Source organism: Barbus barbus, assembly GCF_936440315.1.
Source record: "Barbus barbus genome assembly, chromosome: 36".
Lineage (NCBI taxonomy): Eukaryota > Metazoa > Chordata > Actinopteri > Cypriniformes > Cyprinidae > Barbus > Barbus barbus.
In genome coordinates, this window is record NC_136714.1 from 5,255,442 (window position 1) to 5,283,363 (window position 27,922).

The 27,922-nt window shown below is 37.3% G+C and overlaps 1 protein-coding gene across 1 annotated transcript; it reads right to left on the reverse strand.

Moving 5' to 3' along the window:
- Window positions 1-331: 331 nt before the first annotated feature.
- Window positions 332-27,652, reverse strand: LOC306856023 (protein unc-119 homolog A-like). Its single transcript, XM_079394988.1, has 5 exons — window positions 27,227-27,652; window positions 5,396-5,509; window positions 3,867-3,966; window positions 2,904-3,076; window positions 332-1,768 (listed from the first exon to the last, which is right to left on the reverse strand). The coding sequence occupies exons 1-5, from the start codon at window positions 27,504-27,506 to the stop codon at window positions 1,656-1,658; spliced, it is 780 nt and encodes a 259-aa protein (XP_079251114.1). The 5' UTR covers window positions 27,507-27,652; the 3' UTR covers window positions 332-1,655.
- Between the last annotated feature and the right edge of the window lie 270 nt (window positions 27,653-27,922).

The following is a 27,922-nucleotide window of genomic DNA, read 5'->3' on the forward strand; positions in this document are numbered from 1 at the left end:
TTCAGTGTCACATGATCACAAGATTAATATACCAATTTGATGCATAATATATTATTACAAATATTGAAAAAATTAAACTGCTTGATATTTTTGTGGAAACCATTTTTACACTTTCTGGATTGTTTGAAGGATGTTTCTTTTTTTTTTCTTTAAAAAAAAAGTATTATGAAATAAAAGTATTAATGTCTTCCTAAAACATTTTACTGAACCCATTTTTTAACAGTAATGTAAATAATTTAAATCAATTTTGATAATGCTAAGCACTACATCTGAAATAAATGTCCCTAAGAAAATAAAGTGCTGTGGAAAAAAAAGACAACTTCAATCATTTAAAAAAAATTCAACATATACATTTATTTCACTTTTATTCCAGACTGGCGTTTGAACTGTCCGAAACATACGTTTCATTTTCTCCCCCCTCAAAATCATTTACAATAAATCACAATCATAAATAAAGCACATATTACATCTGACTAGAAACATTTTTCAAGTTATTCCTCCATTTTACGCGCTTGTAGAAGTCTTTGAAAGCCTCCTTTTTATTCAGAAACCAAAAACAGGTAAATCAATCATTCTCCTAAATGCACTTTTTGCACTATGAATACAAGGATCATAGATACAACACATCCTTGGATAAGACGTTAAATCTAACCTCTGCTATGTGCACTAAACAGCCATGAAGTGCTTTACTGGAATGTGTGAGAAAGGGAATGCTAGATGGAGAGATGAGAAGAGACGCCATCTCTTGATCTCTTTAGACAGCGCAGAACGGCTATTTCTTTCCTTTTGTTTTGTCCGAAGACAAAAAGAAACCACACGAACCAGACGTTTGAAATGTCAAGGCTTATAAGGCTCCCTTTTCAGTAGGCGTTTTTTACAATGTTGTTTTATCTACACAACCTCTCATTTAGAACGTGAATTATGTATAATCAGAATCTTTACGCAGACCTTTGAATGCAAAAGTTATTCGTTTTCAGTTGTGCACCATGAATGTTTGAACTGATTTGACTTCATTTTTTGCTTGTTTTTTTGTTTTTATCCACACAAATAATCAACATCTCAAAATTGAAAGCTTGTTCAAGTATCAAAATATATTTAATGCAACACAAATCTATCAGTTATGTCAAGGTCTCACCATAAAATCATATCATATTCTATTTAGGATGAAAAATCCACAAATATCATGAAATATGATGTAGCTTATTCTGACAGGGAAAGAAATACTCATCGACATCAACAATATAGAATGGTCTTATCAGTGTTAAACACCCCCCTCACACACACACACACACACACACACACACACACACAATGAATAGTAAAACCTAAGTACCATTCACATTACAGTGCCTTGCCCATACAAAACATGGGACTGAAGGGAATTTGCTCATCATTGGGGTATGTTACAGAATAAACACTTTAATATCTATATTTGCTGATGTGAACGATGGCAGTGTGAAATCAGAATAGGATATGTATGCATTGGACGAGACCTTACGATACGACTCTCTAGATCTCAAACACAGGCATGGCGCACTGCAGGCAGTCGTCTAGGACACTGATTCAAGGAGGGTGTGACTGCTGGACAAAGACATGTGATTGGTTCTTAGGTCTGTCAGTCAAACTCTCTGCCTCAGTCCCCTCCCACGGCTGTCCTAAGGGCCTCCGCTGTACGAATAATCTGCTTTGTTGTGCATGACCAGCTTGTTGTCCACAAAGTAGAAGCTGTCAGACTGCGTCTCGTAAGGATGGAGGATCATCTCACGTACTGAAATAAAGAGAAAACACAAAATTGTTCACAAACAACAATTAAGGTTTTTAAAAGCTACAGTATTTTCCTTTCATAGATGCTGGTAAGTCAATGTCATGTTAATTTCTTTCTGGGTCTATTACTACATGCAAAAATACATTAAAAATGCAATATATTAATTCAGTGACTTCAATATCTCTCTCTCTCTTAATGTATTTTTGTATATATTAATAGACCCTTCTATGATGAAGTTAGCTTTGAATATATTGCATATATTGCATACCAGCATCTATGGCTATTTTCATGGCAAGATCAATGCGTTTTAAAAGAAACAATAGTAACATAGTAGTCATGAAAAACAACAATTGACAACCAACTTGCATCAACAGCTTTTATTTCAATATTTGATCAATTTTAAGATTATTCCTGGTGAAACATTTTTAAAAACACCCATTAGAGAACAACGTCACTGCCAAGTGACATTGAAAGCAGTACATTCTAACAAAATATGCGGTCCCACTTTATATTAGGTGGCCTTAACTACCATGTATTGACATCAAAAAATAAGTACAATGTACTTATTGTATTGCAAAACACTTTTGCTGCTATTGAGGTGGGATACGGGTAAGGTTAGGGACAGGTTTGGTGGTATAGGTAGGTTTAAAGGTGGGTTAAGGTGTAAGGAATGGGTCAACAGTGTAATGACAGAAATTCATTACATATGTAATTAGATGCAGGTATTTTTTTTAAATATAATTACAATGTAAAAACATGCATGTACACACTAAGTGCATTGTATCAAATGATTAATTTAAATGCAAGTACTTAGTAGTTAAGGAAACTTAATATAAAGTGGGATCAAATATGCTTTATACACAGAGTGGTCTGACAAAAATTACAAATTGGTGGTAAATTGCCTTTCAGTAAAAACAAATGAGTAGGTTTGGCATGACCAATATGTCATCTTGTGGATGTCAAGAAAATTTGCATACAAAAAAAAAGCGTTCATGTATGACTGGATTGACTTCATGTAACCTATTAACTCAGTTGCCCCATTCAATTTGAATGGTGTATGTCAGCACTGAGATACAGACAAACAATCAGCATACATTTGCAACAGTATCTGACAGTTTACAATCTTCATGGCACTTACTGAGATCCTCCGAGAGCGGTGGGAACTCATAGATGTGCTCACAGGTGTTCTTGCTGCTCGGGATGCAGAAGCCAAACTCAAAGTCGAAGCTCTTCAGCAGCTGTTCACGGAAATAGTGCCTCTCGATCATCCGGAAGTTATTGATGGGGATGTCTCCTACTGTGAATTCAACACTAAAAACACAGAAACAAGGCAGGGAAGATATTCAGTTGACAGATTTAGTTCTTCGGTGTTCATTTCACTCGGGTTTGCTGTTAACTACATCCTATCAATTTCTAACAACTGCTCAGCATTCCATTCCTCAATGTATTATGTGAACCGGATTCATTATTTATAATGAGTAGTTTACTGCATCTACTTCTATATTCTGCCCTTTAGCATAATGACGAGATTCAGTCTACAGGTTTAATTTAGAGAAATGATTAATGTTTTGATTATTATATCTGACCTCAATAAGCATGCAACTGTTGTTCTGGAATATGAGACAGCTCCACTAATGAATATCAGCTGTCTGTCCTTTCATGTGCCACTGTGTTTATTTTCTAAATATGTAATCTCTTTGCTAGAGAGGACAATATAAGACAAGACAGCAGGGCTACAATGATCATCTAATCATGCAAATATTTAATAATAACCTGCATGGGCTCATTTTTAGTAACTTAACTCCAGGGTTTATTTTAAAAGATATTTAAATTCGAAGAACTGATCATTTAGTAAGCTTTTGGTTTCTAGGAAAACTGTGCATTAAAGTTTACCATTAAAAAGCATGGGACAGGAAAGATTTTTAATGTTAAAAATGTCTCTAGTGCTCACAAAAGTTGCATATATTTGGGCATAAATACAATAAAACAGTAATATTGTTAAATTTTAATATTTAACATAACTATTTTCTGTTTCAGTATGTTTTTGGAAACTCTGGATTCTGTAGTGTACACACTGACTAGTTTTATGAACCGTACTTACGTGGCTCCTACTTGACGTAGCCGTAAGAAAGCTGGTGTAAACTGATAACGTACAAACCGGCCAGCATTTGGATCAACATCTCTTTTATCCCCTCCTTTATCTTAAAAAAAAAAAACATCACAATGAGAATTCAATACAGTAAAATAATTAATCATTGCAATTGATGAATCAGGTGTCTTCCTGGGCTTCACTTAAACTTATTAAAAGGACTAAAACAACAAAGCAGAGATGACAGACTTTTTCCATTCTTCCTGTTCCTCATTGTATGGACAGCTGTTTTCTACAGCAAATATACATCATGCACATTCAGTGCAGTTACTCCATGAATCACATCCCAGTTCAGTCCAGTGCGATGTGTTTCTGTTCACATTCAAGCCCAGCCATGATGAAACCTGAGCAGTTTCAGGACAGTTCCACCTAGTGGTCAGAAAATTATCTATAATTCTGGAAATCCTTGTAGGTGGTTAAAACGGTTTAATTTTCTCAAAACCTTTGAACTGCTCTACCTAATATTATGTTTGTGGAATCATCAGATTCTTCAGACATGCTCATTTGTCTCTTCAGACTGCAGTTGATTTGCTTGCCTGTAATTGCTGCTTGCAGCTGTATTTAAAAAAGAGCCATGAATAATGAAACTGAAAACAGTCCTGGAATATTATTTATAACATTTATAACAAGTCAAAAGGCTAGTAATTACATAAATGGTAACCTCATGCAAAAGGGCAAAAGTTATTTGATATACCAGCATATCACATATCACTGCTGCACCTGATTATTAATTGATTTTATCGGTACCCACACACTCAAACCTTTCTTTGCAATGCCAAACGTGAAGCCCATAAGTTTGTTGTCTACAAGGACTGTTAAGCAGTAACCTATTAAATATACAGTCAAACCAAAAATTATTCAGACACCAGATATAAGTTTTGATATATTTTTTTTTACTACTGGGTGCAGGACACTATAGTTCATTTATATAAGCGGGGATAGCAAAATAAAGTAAACTGTGACATTGTACTCAAAAATTTTCTTTGATTGCTAATGTGAACTTTTTACACCACAGACTGAACAAAATTAAGCATTGCTTGGTAATTGGTTGAACTGGGATTATCTAATTGTGAACTTAAATATAACATTGACATTATCAAGATGAATTTGTTCTGACACAGTTTAACTCTGAATATGTTCAAGGTGTCTGAATAAATTTTGGTTTTACTATCTTGTTCAACATGACCCAAAACAATAAGTAGATGTAACAAAACGCAACTTGTGTATAATGTGTAACAAAAGTGTGGGTACACACACACACACACACATACACACATACACAAAGAGAGCGTAAATTAACTGCATAACTGTGTCAATAACTGTGTATTTATGAATGTAACGCATTTATATTAGTAGCAAGTCCAATAGAGATCTTTAAGAGTGCACCTTTAGTTAGATAGCCACGAGATCCAATAACTCGCCATGCCACTGATCACATGACTAGAACCTGTAACCTGCTGCAAGTGGGTGCTCACACTCACCTGTGGCTGGTGGTTTGGTGATCTCAAACAGTACTGTTCCTGTCTCCATATCCCTGATCTTGAACCGTGTGAAGTCAATATTGTATACATTCTCTTCTGGACCACACAGATAGTCTGCGGGAAAAAAATAAACATTTAGATTTTACAAATGTAACTCTACAAATTTTGTGAGTCAATGTTGTAATGATTACATCAGCAGTTGAAGTTATCGTAACTATTTGTATTAAACAGAGAGCCGATACCCTCATGGGCAGCACTCTGACTTATGGACCGGCTGTGTTTCTGGTATTTCTCTCTTGTGAAGTCTCTATTGTCAATGAAATAAAGGTAAAAATGCCAAAAATAAATCTAAACCCCCCAAAAAAAAAAAAAAAAAAAAAAAAAAAAAAAAATCACAATTGGAATTATTTTGACAAAATTTGGCAATCTAAAAGCATTAAAGCACTTAACATCTAGGGATACAGATGTATGGGGGCATTATTATAATTATAAAAATATTAAAATACTTTTATTTTATTACATTTTAAACTAAAGAAACAAAATAATAATAATAATAAACATACACAATATAATAATATAATAAACGCGTATAAAACAAACACTAAATTCTGATTGCACAAGACTTATTCAAGTGATTTCATATGTCCTTACATAAACTTTCCCCTCAGACTTGAGACATAATAGGCCACAGCAGTTTTCTCTTTCGCCTCTGGGTAAACAACTTGTGCAGCCTTTTAAGCAATGATTATTATTAACTAGTTCTTTATTAGCATTCATCTTACTAGCATGCTGGCTGGATATTAGTACTTAAAATGCACATATTAATGCCTTTCTGCATGCCCATATTATAGATCCCTTTAATATCCTACCCCAAACCTAAACCTAACTATCTTACTGACTATTAATAAGCAGCAAATTAGAAGTTTGAGGCAAAAGCCATAGTTCAGTGTTCAGTTTAAAAAGTCAATAGTTATTTAATAGTGAGAATTGGTCCTCAAACTAAATTGTGACCGAAGTCACTGCAGTATCTGCTACAAATACCCATGCAATCACTCACTTAGATGTTACATCTACAACCAAAATTGATCTTTAATATAATATTCCTGCTAAAATCACACTGGTTCATGGTTGCAAAGGTGCTTGATTTAGTCAAGATCAGTGTTTCAGCAGGATTTTCACTGTCAACACTAAACCTGCACACATGTAATGTAAACACACGTGCACACACAGACCACGCTATTTTTGCTTCAGTAATCCCCGCAACCATGAGAAGTGACATGGCCAATTAGTGTTTGCTGCTCCGTAGGTAGTGCATTATGGGTATGTTTTGCGAGACGTACCCACGAATTGCGCAGATTGGAATTCTGACTCATTCTTAGGCAGTTCATTAGAGATGCCAGAATGACTGTTCCCGTGGGATGTTATTTGACAAATAAATTAGACCCTGCTCAGACAAACAGAGGCCACATTAAAAAAATAAGCCGATTCGGTCATCACCCTTATGTTTTACTCAGAGCAACGGTAATCAATTAGTATTTTAGGCTAAGAGCAGTGATTCATGATTTCCTGTTCAGAGTGCTACAAGAAACTACTGGGTATTTATAATATCTGTATTAAGATCTATCTTGAATAAACTTCCAAATGAGCACCAACTGAACTAAGTCTGGACAGATAGAAATGTTTGAAAGGGAATGCAAGGACAAACAATAATGCGAGTAAAAACATCACATGCAATTAATCAGGGCTTACACAACAGCAGCATTAAAATAGCAAATTAACTCTATTAAAATGCACAGCTGTTGGCACTTAATATTCAGATGTTTTTGTGTCTGATTTCCTGAGCAGACATTCTGGGGAGTGATTTGTGAAATCAGGGCTGGATAATAAAATAAACCCCCTTTTAGACATGATTGTAATCGTGTCACACATTGTCTTGTGTAGAAATACATCGTCTGTTCAGTAACAACAACTAATAATAAAGTTAACTGAAAACTCAGGGTGATGTAGTATGGAATTTGTTACAGAGACACCATAAGAAAACCAGAGACACTTTAAAAATAAATGTAATAAGATTAAGTATTATTAAAAAAAAATATATTTTTAGTAACTTTACAAAATGAGCTAATGCAACAATTCTAAAACACTTTTACAACCTAACTGCACTGTATGCAATGAAGTTATATTTTTAAAATAGAAATTTACTTCATTTGTGCATATTTTTATTAAATTAATTAGGGTGTTATTTATTAAGCCTTACAACATCTGACCTTGTATTTCATTTAGTTAACCCCAATAAATTAAAATATGGTTATTTCTTCATTTCTAGTTGTTTGCAAAGTGTTAAATTGTTGAAAACAGTGTAATAATGTGCAATGGAATTTTGTAGGGATATAATGTATATTTTAATGGCTTCATCAAACATGTGCAGGTAATGTAGGGCTGGGAAATTAGACCAAAAATATTACAGTATTGTTTTTTTCCATATCATACAATATTATATTACATTTATTTTATGCGTCTCTGGTTTTCTTATAGTGTCTCTGTAACAAATTACATACTGCATCATCCTGAGTTTTCAGTTAACGTTATTATTAGTTGTTGTTACTGAACAGACGATGTATTTCTACACAATAAGACAATGTGTGACAATTAGAATCATGTCTAAAAGGGTTTTATTTTCACAATATTTACCATTAATGGGGCAGGAAATGCTTTCCACATGTTTGCCAGACTTTGAGAACGAATGTAATCTTATCTTGCTTGTTCACAAACTCCAGAGACTTGGAGTTTCCATTTAATTTCAGAATTCTTTTTATTTTTCCCTAAATTCAGTTTTTTCTCCATTTCATTTTTCTGGATTCTGCGTTTTATGAAAAACTTATCAAAATGGTCTAATGAAATAAACTAATGAAGCTAACAGTTTAATCAATATTTTAACATGTAAATATAAAAAATTATTTACAAGAAAACACTGCCTTTTCTTTTTAAATTTTTTTGCCAAATAAGATGATCCAAATACATATATATTACATATTCTATTTAAATATATTCCCCAATCACGTGCAATCACATGTTAAAACCCATCTCCATTCCGCAGTTATACAGATCCAGCCTCAGTGTTTTCAACACCACATCCTTGCTGAATAACCATGCAGAATCCTGAGAGAAGGCGCATTCCCATGGCCACATGCAGCAGTTTAGGAGCCCAGGGCCCAGATTAGGCCCTAAGCAGCTTAAGCATGGCAGGGGCGGATTGGGACGCGATCAGGAGATTTAAAGGGAAGGCAGGTTGTGTGTACCTCTTTCTGCAGTGCTTCAATATGATGTAACTGCAACTGACCAAACACAGTCCTCAAATCATACGTTTTCAATCAAAGGGGTTCGTTACAACCAGGAAGTGAGCCATTTCTATAGAGGCCAGAGGTCAAACATGCAGTAAACAGTCGCACAAAAACAGGTGATGTATATTCATTCACTGGAAGATGTTTACAATAAACTGACTCCCCATTAAACCCATTAAGTAATCTGTGCAGTGAATGACAGAGATAGTAATGAGGATTATTGCTGCGATGTAATTCCTCAGTAATTCCGCTACATAACTAACACCTTCAGAGCAGCACAAATTAATTTAACATCAACTGCTGTTCGAACTTCGCCAGTCGGAGATCATTAAATATAATGTTAAAGAGGTGTGTGAACTTGCAAGTATGATGTCAGACACCGTAATATGCTCTGGTCCGCTCCCTGCTTACCGGGGTGATGAGATACATAGCAGACTGTCGTCACTCAATGGCTGGATGTCTAAGTGGTGCCTGCAGAATAACATAGGTTTCATAGACAATAGGAAGAATTAATTTTTGGGGCAGACCTGACCTGTTGAAAAGAGATGGTCTTCATCCCTCTTGGGGTGGGGGCCGCTCTTCTCTCTAGAAATATGGCACATAGTCTTAGAGTTTGTACTTGACTAACTGGGGCCCAGGTCAGGAAGCAGACAGAGTGGCTAAACCGACCGTCTGCTAGACGCCTTACGTCACAGAAGTCAGTTAATTCTCAACACATAGAGACTCTTTCACCCAGATATCACACTATAGAGACTGTTCTCCAAACTAGAAAATACAGAAAACATTCAAACCAAAGTAAGAGTAACAATTTAATTGATGTTCAACAATTAAAACTGATATAATACAGATAAACAAATGATAAAGCTTGGCTTATTGAATATAAGATCTTTCCACAAAAGCACTTTTTGTAAATGATATGATCACTGATCATGAACTAGATGTGCTTTGTTTGTTGACAGAAATCTGGCTAAAACCAGATGACTACATTACTTTAAATGAGTCTACCCCCCCAAGAATACAGTTACAAACATGAACCGCTTCCAAAAGGTAAAGGGGGAGGTGTTGCCACAATTTATAGCAATATTTTCAGTATTTCTCAGAGGTCGGGTTTCAAGCATAATTTGTTCAAAGTAATGGTGCTTCATATAACGTTATCCAAAGAAACAAGTGTTAATGATAAATCCCCTGCGATGTTTGTACTGGCTACTGTGTACAGGCCACCAGGGCACCATACAGACTTTATTAAAGAATTTGCTGATTTTCTATCGGAGGTAGGGCTGGATGCAGATAAAGTCCTAATTGCTGGTGATTTTAATATCCATGTTGATAATGAAAGAGATTTGTTGGGATCAGCATTTATGGACATTCTAAACTACATTGGTGTTAAACAACACGTTTCAGGACCTACTCATTGTCGAAATCATACTCTAGATTTAATACGGTCATATGGAATTGATGTCAGTGGCATTGAAATATTGCAGCAGAGCGATGATATCTCAGATCATTATCTAGTTTCGTGTATATTCCATATAGCTAAAGCTGTAAAGCCAACTCCTTATTACAAATATGGTAGAACCATCACTTCTACCACAAAAGACTACTTTATAAATAATCTTCCTGACTTATCTCAATTCCTCAGCATATCCAATAGCTCAGAACAACTTGATGTAACAGAAACTAATGACTCTCACTTTTCTAGCACTTTAGATACTGTTGCTCCTTTACGCTTAAGGAAGATTAAGGAAAAGAGTCCAACACCGTGGTATGAGCACATTCCGGCCCTAAAGAGAGCAGCCCGGAAAATGGAGCGCAGCTGGAGAAAAACAAAATTAGAGGTATTTCATATTGCTTGGCGGGAAAGTACCCTATCCTACAGAAAAGCATTCAAAACTGCTAGATCTGCTTACTTTACGTCTCTTTTAGAAGAAAACAAACACAACCCCAAGTATTTATTTAATACAGTGGCTAAATTAACAAAAAAATATAACATCAGCAGGTGCAGACATTACCCAGCAGCACAGTAGTAATGAGTTTAAGAACTACTTTACTTCCAAGATCGAAACTATTAGAGATAAAATTGTAACCATGCAGCTGTCAGCCACAGTATCGCATCAGATAGTGCACTATAGATCCCATGAGGAATAATTCCACTCATTCTCTTTTATTGGAAATGAAGAATTGTATAAATTTTAACTAACAACCTGTTTTTTAGACCCTGTTCCATCTAAGCTCCTAAAAGAGGTGCTTCCAGAAGTAATAGATCCTCTTCTGAATATTATTAACTCATCATTGTCATTAGGATATGTCCCAAAAACCTTCAAACTGGCTGTTTAATCCTCTCATTAAAAAAACACAACTTGACCCCAAAGAATTAATTAATTACATACCGATCTCGAATCTCCCTTTTCTGTCAAAGATATTAGAAAACGTAGTATCACAACTGTTCCTTCTTAGAGAAATTATATATGTGAGGATTTCCAGTCAGGTTTTAGACCATATCATAGTACTGAGACTGCTCTCATTATAGTTACAAACAACCTGCTTTTATCATCTGATCGTGGTTGTATCTCTCTATTATGGCGCTTTTCCACTGCATAGTACAGCACGGTATGGTTCAGTACGGCTCACTTTTGGGGTGTTTTCCACTGGGTACAGTACCTGGTACTTGTTTTAGTACCACCTCAGCCGAGGTTCCAAGCGAGCCGTACCGTTACCAAAACGTGACGTGAAAATCGTCACTGCCTGCGTCATTGAACTTGCGGCACGAGACCCAACAGACCCGCTAGATTTAAATCAGCATAGCCAGTGAAGGACCAAACACAACTGTTTTGAATGAGCGCACCTTTCTTTTAATAACCAAATAATGGTTGTTTCGTTGTCTGTTGAGGAAGCACAGACGTTCCTCTCGTTGACAGCCGAGGAGCGGATCCAGCGAAAGCTTAATGGAGCGACGTGTAATTAAAAACTTTTTTCAGGAGTCACGGCAGTAGAGGCGGCGCAACTATAACGACACATGAATAATCCCGCCCACTCTGCAGTGGAAACACAACCCGAGCCGAACTGAGCCTTGTCGTGCTGTTCTGAACCGAGTCGAGTCGTACCACGCAGTGGAAAAGCCCCATTAGTGCTACTGGATCCTAGCGCCGCGTTTGACACTATCGACCACAACATTCTTTTAAATAGACTAGAAAATGATGTTGGCATTAGAAGTGCACTGGCATGGTTCAAATCGTACTTATCTGACCGCCATCAATTTGTGGCAGTAAATGAAGAGGTATCATACCAATCACAAGTGCAGTATGGAGTACCTCAAGGCTCAGTATTTGGCCCCTTACTTTTCACGCTTTACATGTTACCGTTGGGAGATATCATTAGGAAACATGGTGTTAGCTTTCACTGTTATGCTGATGATACCCAGCTCTATATTTCTTCATGACCTGATGAAACTTACCAATTTGCAAAACTAACGGAATGTATGGTTGATATCAAAAACTGGATGACTAGCAATTTCTTCCTTCTAAATTCTGAAAAAACAGAGGTGTTAATTATTGGATTTGCATGTAATAACCTAGATCACTGTCTAATACTTGATGGCTGCTCTGGAAATTCTTCGTCGTCAGTTAGGGACCTAGGCATACTTTTTGATAGCAATCTTTCCTTCGAAAAACATGTTTCTAGCATTTGTAAAACTGCATTTTTCCATCTTAAAAATATATCTAAATTACGACCTATGTTCTCAATGTCAAATGCAGAAACATTAATTCATGCATTCATGACCTCGAGGCTAGATTATTGTAATGCTTTATTGGGTGGTTGCTCTGCACGTTTAATAAACAAACTCCAGCTGGTTCAAAATGCAGCAGCTAGAGTTTTTATTAGAACCAGGAAGTATGACCACATTAGCCCGGTTCTGTCAACACTGCACTGGCTCCCTATTAAACATCGTATACATTTTAAGATCTTGCTAATTACCTATAAAGCCCTGAATGGTTTGGCACCTCAGTATTTGAGAGAGCTCTTATCGCATTATAGTCCTTCACGTCCGCTGAGATCTCAAAACTCTGGCCGTTTGATAATACCTAGAATATCAAAATCAACTGCGGGCGGGAGGTCGTTTTCCTATTTAGCTCCCAAACTCTGGAACAATCTACCTAACACTGTTCGGGAAGCAGACATACTCTGTCAGTTTAAATCTAGATTAAAGACCCATCTCTTTAAACTGGCTTACACAATACACTATTGCATTTCTATCATTCAAATCCGTTAAAGGATTGTTAGGCTGCATTAATTAGGTCAACAGGAACTGGGAACACTTCCCAAAACACCTGACGTACTTGTTACATTGTTAGAAGAATGGCATCTACGCTAATATTAGTCTGTTTCTTTCTTATTCCGAGGTCACCGTAGCCACCCAGATCCAGACTGTATCCAGATCAGATGGTGGATCAGCACCTAGAGATGGCCTCTACAGCCAGGACACCTAGATGAGCCCCAGAGATTGATCCCCAGTGAAGACCCTGTCTCCAAGGCGGCCATCAGGACAAGACCACAGGAACCAGATGAGTCCTTTGCACAATCTGATTCTGCTTTAGCCTAGATTTAAGCTGCTGATTTTGTCTGGCCAGAGGAGAATAACACTATTTCGACAAACTATTTCCCCGTCTAAATACTGTAAAGCTGATATAAAGCCACCCAGCTTTATAATCAAGCCGATGTACAACAGGTCCACAGAGGATGCATCGCCTTAGCCCTCCATGCTGTGTTGGGCCACCTGGAGCATCGGCAGAGCTATGTTCGGATGCTCTTCGTGGACTACAGCTCAGCTTTTAATACAATCATTCCCGACATACTCATCAGTAAACTGGATATTCTTGGCCTCCCCTCTCTCACATGTGCCTGGATTAAAGACTTCCTCACTAACCGGCCTCAGTCTGTGAGACTTGGCCCACATATGTCATCCACCCGTATGCTGAGCATCGGTTCCCCACAGGGCTGTGTGCTGAGCCCCCTCCTGTACTGTCTTTACACCCATGACTGTACTCCGTCCTATGACAGCAACCTCGTTGTGAAGTTTGCCGATGACACCACAGTGGTCGGACTCGTTTCAAGGGGTGATGAAACAGCATACAGGGAGGAGGTCCTGAAGCTGGCAACCTGGTGCTCAGAGAATCACCTAGCTCTGAACATCAAGAAAACCAAAGAGCTCATTGTTGACTTCAGGAGGCACAGCACCGACTTAGCCCCACTCTACATGAATGGCGAGTGTGTGGAGAGGGTCCATACTTTCCGGTTTCTCGGCGTCCTTATCTCAGATGACATCTCATGGACAGTGAATATCACAGCAATCATTAAGAGGGCCCAGCAGAGATTGCACTTCCTGAGAGTTCTCAGGAAGCACAACCTGGACCCCAGCCTGTTATTGACCTTCTACCGCGCGTCCATTGAGAGTTTACTGTCATATTGCATCACGGTATGGTACGGTAGCTGCACCATGGCAGACAGAGAGAGGCTTCAGAGGGTAGTCAAAGCAGCTCAAAAGATCATCGGCTGTCCTCTCTCCTCCCTGCTGGATATTTACACCTCTCGCTGTCTTAGCAGAGCTGAGAATATCATTAAGGACAGCTACCATCCTGCTTCCGATCTGTTCAACCTGTTGCCCTCAGGAAGGCGCTACAGGTGCATCAGAACGAGGACAAATAGATTTAAGAACAGCTTTTTCCCAAAAGCTATTACCATCCTTAATTCACAGATGCATTGACTCCATACTCGCACACACATGGACTGATTTAAATTACATTGGACTTTATGCTATATACATTTTTCATTGTGCAATATCATTTGTTTATTTATTTATTTTTCTTTCAATGTGCAATACTTTGACAGTTGAATGTGAATATCCACCCTGTCTATATTAATCAAAGTGTAATAACTCTTCAAAATTGCTGTGGAATACCATCTGTAAATATCTCTCGTTCTACCATAGAGCTGTCTACCTCCACCTCATTCTATACCCTTCTCATCCCTTATTTGCACCACTATTTATTGTTATCCTTAGTTACTCACTGAACTTATTTATTGTTTTTTTTGTATTGTAAATATATCTTTACATGTTTGCACTGAGTAGGGAGATGCTCTAAATCTCATTGCACATGTATATGAATGCATATTGTATGTGTGTGCAATGACAATAAAAGGCATTCATTCATTCATTCATTCATGTAAAGCTGCTTTGACACAATTTGCATTGTTAAAAGCGCTATACAAATAATATTGATTTGACTTGTTCACTGACCACAAATTAAGCTTTGTACAAATTCACCTCTCCACCCCATCATGCCATCTGGCTATTCATCAATGCCAGATTTTTGTCCAAGAGATGCAGAGAGTGATGGAGTCTGCACGAGCGTGTATAGGAATGTGTGTAGCGGTAAATTAATAAGAAGTGGCCTGTAATCCGCTCTCAGGCATGTCGCCCAGAACAGTGAAGTAATGCACAGAGTGGCAGGTGTGTGTCTATGAGTCAGGAATGAGCCGGTGTCACACTAACATGTCTCATGGTGGGCGGTAGAGACAGAGCGTACCGTAAGCGTTCTACCCAACAGCTCCTGGAAGCTACACTACAGATTTTCTCTTTAGGAATATGGCCAACATTTTGTCAGAGCCATGGTTTAGGAGTTCCAACGAGGGATGCAACGATATAATTTTTTCAGATCCGATAGGATCCAGAAAATTCTGAGTATCGGCCAATTCCGATCCGATACCAGCACAGTTTTTTATTATTCATTTATTTTTTTTAAATCAATGTAGAATTTATATACTTCTGTGTCACTCTTTTGTGTGTTAAACACAATCTACTCGACAACTCCATTTTAATGAAAAATAACATGAAAAAATATATAGGGGCTGTTTACACCTGGTCACTTCATGCCTTTTGTAATATAAATCCGATCGCTCAAACCACTTCAGGAGGTGGTCTGGGCCGCATTCCAGACGAAACTGGACATGTGTAAATGCATCTGGTTGTTGAAACCACATATGTAAATTTTACTCCTCCCAAAATGTAAAAAATAATAAACGTGTGAGACCGTGTTATCGGATATAACATTATAGTCAGATATGACTGCGCTAATGCAACATGCATCGCCGCAGACAAGTAGCTGAGCATCTCTTCAGCAAGCCGAAAATTCATGTGCACAATTTTATAAAATCTAAACATTTAGTGAATTATTTAGTGGGGAACAAATAAAAAAGTGAATATGTGAAGGACTAAATCAGGTAAAATGTTACACATTGCTCTTTGTATTGTTGTAAAATACAAAAAATAATAATTACGAAAACAAGTAAATGTATTTATTTATAAATATAAACAACAAAATTAAAAAGACATTTCTTTTAAATGTATATCACAGTAATGAAGGCAGCAACATAGAGGAGTCCTATCTATCATATGTTGCTGCCTCCATTACTGTGCAATACATTAGATTATTAAAAGCCTTGATAGGACAGAACAAGAAATGCTATAAATAATCTTTCATTGCGCAAAAGCATTATAATACGAACAGCTCCAATACAGAGCAGCACATACTTATGCGCTTCCCGTGCGCAAAATGAAGCAGCACGGAGTCACAGCGTGCAGCTACGCATAAAGTTCAAAGCACAAAGGAAGATGATATTGATGCGTAGCTTATTAAATCGGGCCGATAGTTTATTGAGCCTTTTCTTTTAGCAGTTTTAAATTTTAGTTATTGTTTAGTTTCATCGTCTTGACTGTCTTAACCGACCGGGACACAGTTTGAATGCTGAACGGAGGATGACAGACAGACGCAGTGGAGAGAAGAGTTTACGTGAGCCGATACCGATACGGAGTATCGGATCGATGCATCCCTAGTTGTGGGTGCTCAAGCAAACAATTATGCAACACTGAATCAAGCATGCAACTGTGAATGGTAATGATACTCATTCCAGTTATGAGGAACAAAGGATAAATTGTATTTCAAAGTGTCCTTGTTACAATGCGATTATGATTTAAGCACTGAATAATAAATAACATGTACTTCGGGTTAGGTTTAGTGTTAGTTGCATGTAATTACACATAATATACTGTTATTAAGTACATGTAAAATGTAACAAGAGCTATGAAAAATAAAGATTTTATATTAAAATTAGCATTTATAAACTATACACACGCACACACGTCATTAATCACTTACCCCCATGTCGTACAAACCCGTAAAAGCTTTGTTTGTCCTCGGAACACAATTTAAGATATTTTGGATGAAAACCGGGAGGCGTGTGACTGTCCCATTGACTGCCAAGTAAATAACACTGTCAAGGCCCAGAAAACTATGAGAAGAACACTGATACATGTTCTACGTTCTTTACGCTTTTATTTGAACGAAAACCGTGTATCTGTGTGGTGCGGCTGACACAGAACAGCGTACGCTATTTGCGCCCAGCGGATGTTCTCCAAAATGGCGATACACTGACGCAGAGGAGACAAATTGTTGAATAAAGTAGTTATCTTTATTTTCTTTGTGTACAAAATGTATTCTCGTCGCTTCATAAAGTTCAGATTGAACCTCTGATGGCAGATGACATTTACCATTTGGGGTTACAGCCATTTTAAGCAAAGTACCTCCATTTTCAGGGGCTCAATAGTATTTGGACAAAATGACAATTGTAAATAAAAGCACAATTTAATACTTGGATGAAAATGCTTAGCAGTCAATGAATGACTGCCTGTAGACTGGAGTCATGGACATCACCAAATTCTGAGTTTCCTCCTTGGAGATGCTTTGCCAGATCTTCATTGCAGCCACCTCGAATTGCTGCTTGTTTGTGGGTCTTTCTGCCTTCAGTAACTGAAAAGCATGCTCTATTGGATTGAGATCAGGCAACTCACTTGGCCATAGTGATCAAGAATGGTCACTTGGCCAAGAATATTCCATTTCTTTGCCTTCAAAAAGGGTTTTTTTCGTAGTATGTTCCTATCAGTTTTATAGCATTTGGCTGAATGTGAGCAGAGAGTATAGCCTTGAAGACCTCAAAATTCATCTTGCTAATTCTGTCAGCAGTTACATCATCAATAAACAGCAGTGAGCCCGTTCCATTGGCAGCCATACATGCCCATGCCATAACACGCCGCCACCATGTTTGGCACTTGATGTGGTGTGCTTTGGATCGTGAGTTGTTCCTTAATTTTCGCCATACTTTTCTCTTCCCATCAGTTTGGTACAGGTTGATCTTGGTTTCGTCAGTCCAAAGAATATTATTCCAGAACATGGGAGGCTTTTTTTTTTTTTTTTTTTTTTTTTTTTTTTTAGATATTTTCTGGCAAAGTCTAATCTTGCTTTCCTGTTCTCGAATGTTGATGTGCCTACCTTCTCCAGAGTATTCTTGTTTTCGGTCACTTCTTTCCTTAACCAAGGAAAAGATTCTGCAATTATCCCCTTTAGTTGTCTTCCGTGGTCTTCCAGGCCTTTTGATATTGTTAAGCTCACCAGCGCTTTCTTTCTTCTTAAGAATGTAGCCAACCGTTGATTCTGGACACACCTAAGGTTTTTGCTAGCTCTCATGTTGTTATTTTCATCTTAACGATGGCCTCCTTCACTTTCATCGAGATCTCCTTGGACTTCACATTGGTAGCACCAGTCAAACAGCTTCCAAAATGCCAGTTTGATACCTCATATCATCTCCAGATCTTTTATCTGATTAATTTGTCTTGAAGAAACCAGCACCTGGTCAATTAACCTCTTCTTAGTCAACTGTCCAAATACTATTGAGCCCCTGAAAATGGAGGTACTTTGCTTAAAATGGCTGTAATTCATAAAAGGTAAATGCCATATTTTTGTGGAACCTCTTAAAATAAAGCTAAAAGTCTGCACTTCAATCACATTTTGATTGTTTTATTTCAAATCCATTGTAGTGGTGTTTAAAGGCAAAAGCACAAAAACTCAGTCAGTGTCCGAATACTGTGTGTGTGTGTGTGTGTGTGTGTACACTAAAAATAAAAGACAAAATATAAAAAACAGGCTAAAATACAAAAAAAATGAAATTAAACAAGATAATGAAAAACATAAAACAGGCAAAAAACAAGAAAATAGACAAACCCACATAAAAAAGCACTTCTTGCTTAAAGAATTTAGTGCTGGTATAGATTATGAAGTTTTAATCTGGTAAAAATAATGGCCAATACAGCACAAATACAGAGATGTGCATGAAACTTGACTAATTAAAATGAGAACATCAGTACTTTTTTGACCTTTAGGCACAACATAACCAAGTATTTAAAACATGCTGTGATATATTCATACCATACTCGCTCAACCACAAAAATAACCACTAGACGGATGCTACATTTAGGCAGCCATAAACTGAAAAACAGCTTGCTAACTGTATCATAATAATAAATAAATATCAAAATAAACAACCACAAGGTCTGACAAGCCTATACATGAGCAAACAATTAACTAATCAACACTATTTCACTAATACAGACATGAAATTCCACTTTACAATATTTATTTCATACAGATCAATTTAAATATTTGCTGAGAATGCAATCAAAAGCTAAAACTAGATGTTTCAACATAAGTACAAAGCAATCCTTAACTAGCACTGACATTTCAAATGAACAGATCTAGAAAAGTGGTTCTGAACTGACCTAAAATACATCACAGGTCTGTTCTGACAGGGTCAGCTGAGTACCACTGATCTAGATGAATCATTTAGTAATCGCTCTGAACGGGACCAGAACATTTGTCATTCAGAAAGCATAAGAGAATTTCAATGGTTTTGCACGGTCTTGCAAGACTTGCACATGCTCACGAACAGGATGTAAAAACCTCAATAGGTACTTGATGTATGACAAACATACATGCACATTGTAGGGCAACAGAACCACCTGATAGAGGTCACAAAACTACACGTCTGGTAGATTTAGGCTCAGCTTTGTAAATGCCCATTCAAGAAATTCACTTCATGACCAGCATAGGCATGACCGCCATGCCTTTGGCAGTTTTAACGTGACCCTGGATCATTCTGCATAAGCATCAAGCAACGCCAGAGTGAGAGGAGAGGCCACTGTACAGAAGCAAGACCAGCAACCTACTAGCATGATATAGAAGTGTTTGAAGTGCTGAACAAGTATAGAAAACATGAGTCAAGTAATAAAAGAGCAACAAGAAGTCACTGAATGCATGTCTGGCAGTGGATGTGTGTGTTATATGAACTCTTTCTCTGTGCACATGCCCTTTAGCATCATCGCTCAAAACTGAACAAATCTGTCTCTTTAAATAACTGTTCTCTGATCACACAGTCTGGCTTTATACAAATATGTAAATCTATATAAATGAGTCATGACAAGTTGGACTTGTTTCTCCAGTTTCAGTTCGGATCAGTTGTATTGCTCTACAAAATCCCTTTGAATTAGCTTTCAGATGTCAGTTTGTCGTAGTGATTCATCAGTTTGAACAAATGAAAACTAGTCAGATTACATGTTAAAAAAATTACATGTTAAAATAGTTCAGCATTATTAAGACAGCCACACAGCCAATGGCGTATAATGCACACAAGAACCATCCAATGTTATTACTAATAATACAAGCAGAAAAAAAAGATTGTATGTCTTATACAACATTAAATGAACCAAATTGGTCTAATTATTAAAAGGAACTGTTCGCCAACATGTCTCTCCAAGCCCTTTAAACATAAAAAATATATATATATACAATTTGCCTTTTAAGTAGCCTACTATAAATAGTGCCCAATGGGGACTGAGGTTTTCAAGCTTCAAAAAGGCTGGAGAAGTACAATACATGTCTCATAACAATAATCAAAACAACTCATGCACCATAATCCAAGTCTTGTTCAAACAGTAGCAAATAACAGGCCAAAAATTAAATTATTCACTGATAATCCTCCCATGCATCTGGTAAGCCATTAACTGCTGTGAACAATGACTGAGCCACGTTTAGATTAAGAAACTAATTTTTATGATTTCTAAAGAAATTATTCAACCAGGTTTTACATTTGGTGCATTTAGCAGGTGCTTTTATCAAAATCCACTTACACTGCATTCAAGATTCAGTTTTCAGTTCCTGCTTTCACCTGGGATTCAAACATATCACCTTGGCATTGCCAGGGCCAACCTCACTGTTTGAACTACAGGATGGCTTTTGTGAATCTGATCAACTAAGTCAAATGATCCGACTCAAAAAGTCAGTGTATCATTAATATGTGCTCTATCTGCAGTCTAGGTACAGTACAATCAGGCACTGGTCCTGACAACCTGGCCTTTACTAAGTTAAAGTGTGTAATCATCAAAACCAGTTCAAACCAGTTTCATACAGGCCAGGGGTCTCATTTATAAATGTTGCGTACGCACAAAAACAACTTGAAGAAAATATTAAGATTTGCACATTTACTTTAAATAATGCAGCGAATCAGACTTGTATTTACATTGTAATAAAAATAGGCCTAGCCCATCTGTTTCCACTAAAAATAGATGTTCAGTTCACCTTATGTTGACCTTGTCAGCAAAATTTTGATTTAATCGTTTAAAACAATTGAAATACTATTTGGCCAGTGTAAATAAAATGAGATCAACTCTATTCTAAAATATATCTGAGAACTATTTTAAATCGTTTTGTTTTTATGGATATTTCCATATATTTATTATAAAATGTAACAAAGATACTGGATAATTTTTAGCCAAATGGCATTTAGTCCGTATCTCATATTTCCTTAATGTCTTGTACCTTTGACGGTGTTAAACATGGTGTCACGTGGATGGAATATGCATGGAAGTGAAATACAGATGAGGATATGCATAGTAAAACTAGGCGTTGTAAGCTCCATATATGGTGATTTTGGGGAGGAGTCGGGTGGAGATGCACGCAAGCACAATCTTCCCCTGACTGGGATTTATAAAGGGATTTTTGTGCAGGTTCTGTCGTACGCATGGTTTTATAAATCTGAAAACTTTTGTGTAACTAGCTTTTGTGTGTGCGTACACTTTTAGGATGAAATCTACGGAAAGATTTATAAATGAGACCCCAGAGCTCTCTTTAGCCAGCTGTACTACATTGCTAATACAAAGAAACCTCACGTTTTTTACTCTTTCACATATGCCGAAATTTAAAATTAAATATCTATGTATAAAAGTAATCTTAACACAATAAGGCAAAAAAAATTTTTTAGAATAAATTATTGTACAAAAGTTAATGATGAATCATGATTTGTTCGTGAAAATGTTTGTATGCAAATTCCATTATTTGACATGAAAATGTCATACTGATATGTACAACACATATGGTCAAATTAACAAGTCTGGTTTTCAGTTAGCATATGAACCGATTAGCCTGCCAAGCTAATATTTCATCATCCATGTCCTAAAGTCTGGATACTTAATGATATCAAAACACTGAATCATATTAAACATGGTAATACCATACATTCTATTCAAAAATATTAAAGGGGACCTATTATACAAAAATCACTTTTATAAGGTGTTTGAACACAGTTGTGTGGCCGCATTGTGTGAAAACAACCAGCCTATAATGGTAAAAATCCACCCACTCATTTTTTATAATCTAAAAAAAAATCATAAACAGTCTCAGAACGAGCAGTTTCAGATTCTCCCTCTGTTCACATCACCGAGGGGAAGAAGTCCCTCCCATTTGTGACGCTGCCCTATAGACAGCCCTGAGTGAGAAGCTGCGGTCCGCCTCCGCCATTACTGATTACTTGCTGTAGCTGCTGGAGATATACAATGTCAGACTCAGCGCCAAAGAGGCATTTCAAGTGTTGTGTTTTGGGATGCACTAACAAACATAGGAGTCTCCATAGAGCTTCTTGGCACTCTGTAAGCTTAATGATGCTAAAGCTACCATTGTCTCTGTCTGTTTTCACTGGTGCTGCCTTCATGAATGATCGTGAACAGGAATGTGGTAGTTAAAAGTTGCATATGAAAGCATGCGAGTCGATCGCTTGAGTTTGTTGAGCTCATAATCACGAGTGGGACTTATAAAGTTTGTGATAGCATGCCATGCACCATGAGACCAGCTATGTTGTTATTTTCATCCCGCCGTGCTCCCTGTCTGTGTAATTCACAAACGTGAATTTATTATGCGCAGTACAATCAGATGACTGACTTTTAAACGGAGTACGTTTTCTGTAAAGATAACAGGCTTGTACTAATAGGGGAATGTTTATTTGCAAAGGCTAGCTCTTCTAATGCGGGAGCTTGAGCTCTTGAAGCTCCGCCCTCTTCTCCGGGAGCACCAGCTCATTTGCATTAAAGCAACATACTCAAAATTAGAGCGATTTGGCTCACACCGTAAAAGTGGCAATTTTAACAAGCTATAAAAAATTATCTGTAGGGTATTTTGAGCTAAAACTTCTAGAAGCTAAATTCACACTTATTTTACATCTTGTAAAAAAGAGCATAATAGGACCCTTTTAATCTTCAGATGTCAAAGGGAACAGTTATTATCATCATTATTATCCTCTCTGGACAGGCATTACAAAGGACTCTCCCTTGGGGTCCAAGGGGATTGGATTCTGCAGGAGGATTGAATCCTTCACAACACCGGGCCATGCTAAGGACACTAGGTTGCAAAGGAGTGGTGTACATTTTTAGCACATTAAGCTTGGCAGATTAGCCATCTGGAGTTTAAAGGTGCAGATATAGACACTAGAACAAGACACAGGAAATGACAGTAAGAGCAGGCTGTGGAGAGCACTAAAAGAGCAAGCGATGCTGTCAAATCTTATCAGTTAATTTATGTGTTTGTGTGTGTGTATAATATATATATACATATAATGACTCTTAAGTAGACAGGATCTAAATTTATGTTTAGTAGCATGATATAGTAGTGCATTTTTGCTGGAGAATACAAAAGGTATGCAGTATCTCATATCTAAATAAATGCTAATATGATTTCATCAGATCAACACTGAAGCTGGGTCACATGTTGACCTATTCAACCCAGAGTTAAGTAAGACGTAAACAACGCAAATACTGCAGTTTAAGACTAACAGTGAGCTAAAACAAGACTGGGTATGATTTTCACACTGTGCACACTGAATGCAGTCTTAACGAAAAACAACCTAGCTGACAAATTTAGAAAGAGTAATGAGCTTTTTCCTGATTTGCTTGTCTGCTACAGTACAGCCTTGTATAAATTACTTTCTGATAATTGTGTGCATAGAGTTGGAACTGGAACATGATATTACATTTGAATTAGAAATGAATACTGGAGAGGACAAGGGTTTTTGTTGACATACTTAACACCTAGCCCATTCCATGCACATGCATTATATTTCATCAGATGTGGATAGTAAATCTGTGTACTTTCATCCTGAGGCTCTAGAGCACCTTCATAACGATGATTAACATCTAAAACTGACTGGGTGAAACACAGCTACATAATATAGATATAGATGCTCTGTCCGTTTAAAACAAAATAAAAAAGATATTTATTTAGTCAATTAACATTTATGTTAGGTTAATCTTAATATATACTAACATATTAGCCAGGATGGAGAAAACAAGTTCACAAGAAAAGATCAGGAGTTAGAGACTCTCACATGCCTTTAGCATTGAGGGACTGAAGTAGGCCTATATGAATCATTGTCATTTAAACTGAATATATGAATATGACATTTTTTTTTTTACAAAATTTTTACGGTCTGTATCAATTTGGCCGTAGTTTCGCACCAAGAACCTATTTTGTTTAGTTAAAGGAGAGTCTTCTGAAATAGTGCCTTAATTAGTCAAAATGTGATTTAAGATGCCCCATTTTTAATAAAGCGTTTTAAAACTCCATCCCTGTCTTATATCCCATTAGTACAACTGGATTCATTTGGGACTAATTACCATGAGAACATGATTTCAACAGGCTGAAATCTGAGCCTGCCATCAACACAGAACAGGAAGTGAAACAGACACCGTCTTCTGGTGGGCTACTATTTGATGTGCCTTTCACCTAGTATCGGTTAAGGTTACAATGTGGGTTAACTAGAGAAACAAAGCTAACTGTTTGAAAAGACCACGGAATACTTGTTCTACAGGCCTAAAAGCAACTGACAAAGTTACTTTGATGAAATTATGGCCTGATACTAACTTACTCTAAATTTAAGATAGTCATGCTCAGGAAAGACATTTACAATGATTAAAAAAATCTAACATCCTGTGACATTCATGTACTTTCCTTCCTGGTGTGGACTGTATAATAACTAATTTCATGTGGCAAATCCTCTGTAGTGACAGGAAATGTTGATACAAGGCAATTTGGATATGACACAATTCCAGCCATATAGACAAAAGCAAAAATAAATGCAATTAAATTACCTGGTGCATTTGGAGTGGTTAGACACTCAACTTCAGAACAATGTTTAGCGATCAAGCCTATATTATAAACATTACAACAACACACAAGCAAATAAATAGATTTTATATATTTTATGCATGTAACGGCTTCTCTAAAGCTTCAGGTTCAGCTCCAGGAAACGTGCTCTTAATGAGGCGATAATGAGGAGCTCCTGCCCCACCTTCAACCTGCAGAAATGGTTGCCATGGTAAAAATCTCAACATATGCCTCAACAATTACTGAGCAAGCAATGTATTATCTAAAGGTGCTAATATTGGTCACTCAGAATAATCAGGTGCCAACACATATTTCTTCCAAGCCTCTGTCAATTGCTCTCAAGAAGATATGACATGTTAATGGCTCAGCAATAGATTAAATTAATAAACAGATTATATCAACAGGCCAAGTAAAAATAGCAAAGAGAAATTTAGATTTTTCTTAGTATTTAAATGAGTGCATACCAATGAAAATAGAACAGTGGAGCCATGTTGCATGTTGACAGATCAAAAAGAGGACATATGGTGCACTAAAATTAATCAGGGCTGAGGTTAGAATCGCTTGAAAAATATGTCTTGTGTACTGTGAGCAAAGCACAGGTTGGTTGCTTTGAGTGGGCAGCATTTTTCAGATGTTCAGAGAGGCCCAACAGGAAAGCTTATGAAGTCAAACACAGCAAACAGGTGAAATTATGTACCTGCTTTGAGCAAATAAACATGCTGGTTGAGTGGGCTGGAAACAAACATGATCTGCACATCTGTAGGACACATTAAAAACTCACCACCCAACAGAAACAAGGCCCACAACCCTGCTCATTTACATATGCCACTTTACCAAGATATAGTTATGAGGGTGGCTAACACAGAACAGAACTTGCTAGTCTCGAACAAATAAAAGCAGAATTTTCCAGCAAGAGTTCATAAATGTTTTTTGTTCATGAATCTGTTATTGTTGTTGTCATGAGTAATTAATATTAATGTTTATAAATTATGAATAGCTGTTATGGGGTGACGTAATTATTGTAATTTCAATATCTTATACAATTATTCAATAGCTTTTATTAATTTCTTTAACGCATAAAAATGTGTAGCCAAATATACAATTTATCAAGTCTGGTGTTCATTCTTCATCTTCTTTTGAATTTAACTTGTATTAAAACACCTGATATACACAAACTTTCTTTTTAAACTTTTACTCCTCTCCTAAATAATTTTTTAAAAAGAAGTCAGGTATTTTATACATGATGTTTTCAAATTAGGATTCAGTAACCACTGAAGATATTCAGTGCGTGTAAAGTTGCTCAAAAGTCACAAATGGATAAGTTAATCATGGGAACGAGGGTTTTCTGCTCACCATAGACAGGAAAATGACAAAACTCTACTTAATTCTATTGTAGATTTATAAATCCTAATTATGACCACAAAAAATAATAATAATTCACAAACTGGTTGGAACTGGTCAGATATTTATATTAAAAAAATAAAATGAATATATAATCAGAATGCAAACTTTTTAGGAGGCATTTCTAATAGCTTAGCATTACATCCAGCCTCTCCATAAAGGTTCATGGGATGTGGATGCTGTATAAGCCATTGCACGGGCCTTTAAAAACAGTAATGGAGGGCTTATTGGCCACCTGTTACCTAACCATAGCCTACTTAGGACTGCAAGGCTGAAGAAGGTTAATTATAGTTGATCCTTGAGAAATGGCACTGCTCATGCCATTTATTTCTTCCCATTTCCAAAGTCATTCAATAGCTGATAAATTCAATTTCAATAGCATTACCAGTAAGTGGTCATTTAACCCTAATAAAGACCTCTGAGGAGTGAGCTACATTGATGCACTGTAATGCAATATTTGAAATGTTGTTGATGGTCTGTATAAAACCTAATGTTTGGCTCAGTCTGCTCCACAAGCAAGTCTTTCTTATTAAAGAAACCCGGTGATCTAGAATTGCTACAATATGGCGTATATAGCATAGTGAAGTGTTCATAAAGAAGAGGATCTACTGAAGCCTGCGTTGATACAAAGCGCAACCTATTCAATAGCGTTGCGACGATGTAAGTTACGATGTTTGGCGAAATGTTCCGAGTGTTTTCCGATCCGCTGGGTCACTTACTTTCAGTGATCTTCTGCAATCCCAGCACATCCTCCGGGGTGATCGTTTTGTTCGCAAGCAATTCCTCCTCTGTGGTGACGGGGACCCCGACGTCTGTCGTGTTGCAGCCTTTCTTGACTTTCATGGCCTCGGATAAATCAGGGTTCGCTTTGCTGCCGCGGATGCTGTGGCGGTTATTGCCGGTGTCTCCGCTGCTGCAACTACCGGGATTAACGCCGCCGGTTTTCTTAGAGCTCGATGGGTCCTGGCTGTTGCCTGTGCTGGTACAAGAATAGCTCATTATCCGTTCCTCCTCCTCCACCCCCCCTGCTCCCACGGTCTAGCAAAGACACAAAACAGTCACCCTCCCACACCCGAAGGGCTGAGCAGGTCGCCCGCTTAGAGGTATTTAAATCCTCCCGTTCTCCGCTCGATCTGAATCGCTCTGGCGCTCCAGCTGAGGGACGTACCACTGCACGCCGGCGGGGGTCGCCTGCAGTTCAGTGGCGCACGGCGACAACAGATGATACTGTTTGACTGATTTAAAAAAAGGCAGCTTTGAGTGTAGCGCGTTTTATTTCTAAGCAAATAGTTTTAGATTAAATCAGTCGACGAGCCTGGATTGAATTGGTCGTTCTAGCATGTAGTGTGCGCACAGTGTATTTGTATCGAATTCTCCCCCGTTTGTTGTGTGGTATGATCCAAGTTGATTTGTCC

Excerpts from the sequence above, each read along its gene's own strand:
- LOC306856023 (XM_079394988.1), bottom strand. The coding sequence starts at position 27,506 with ATGAGCTATTCTTGTACCAGCACAGGCAACAGCCAGGACCCATCGAGC. Across the intron at positions 3,967-5,395 it reads CACCAAACCACCAGCCACAG|ATAAAGGAGGGGATAAAAGA; the intron begins GTGAGTGTGAGC and ends TTTTTTTTTAAG. Across the intron at positions 3,077-3,866 it reads CTACGTCAAGTAGGAGCCAC|TGTTGAATTCACAGTAGGAG; the intron begins GTAAGTACGGTT and ends CTGTGTTTTTAG.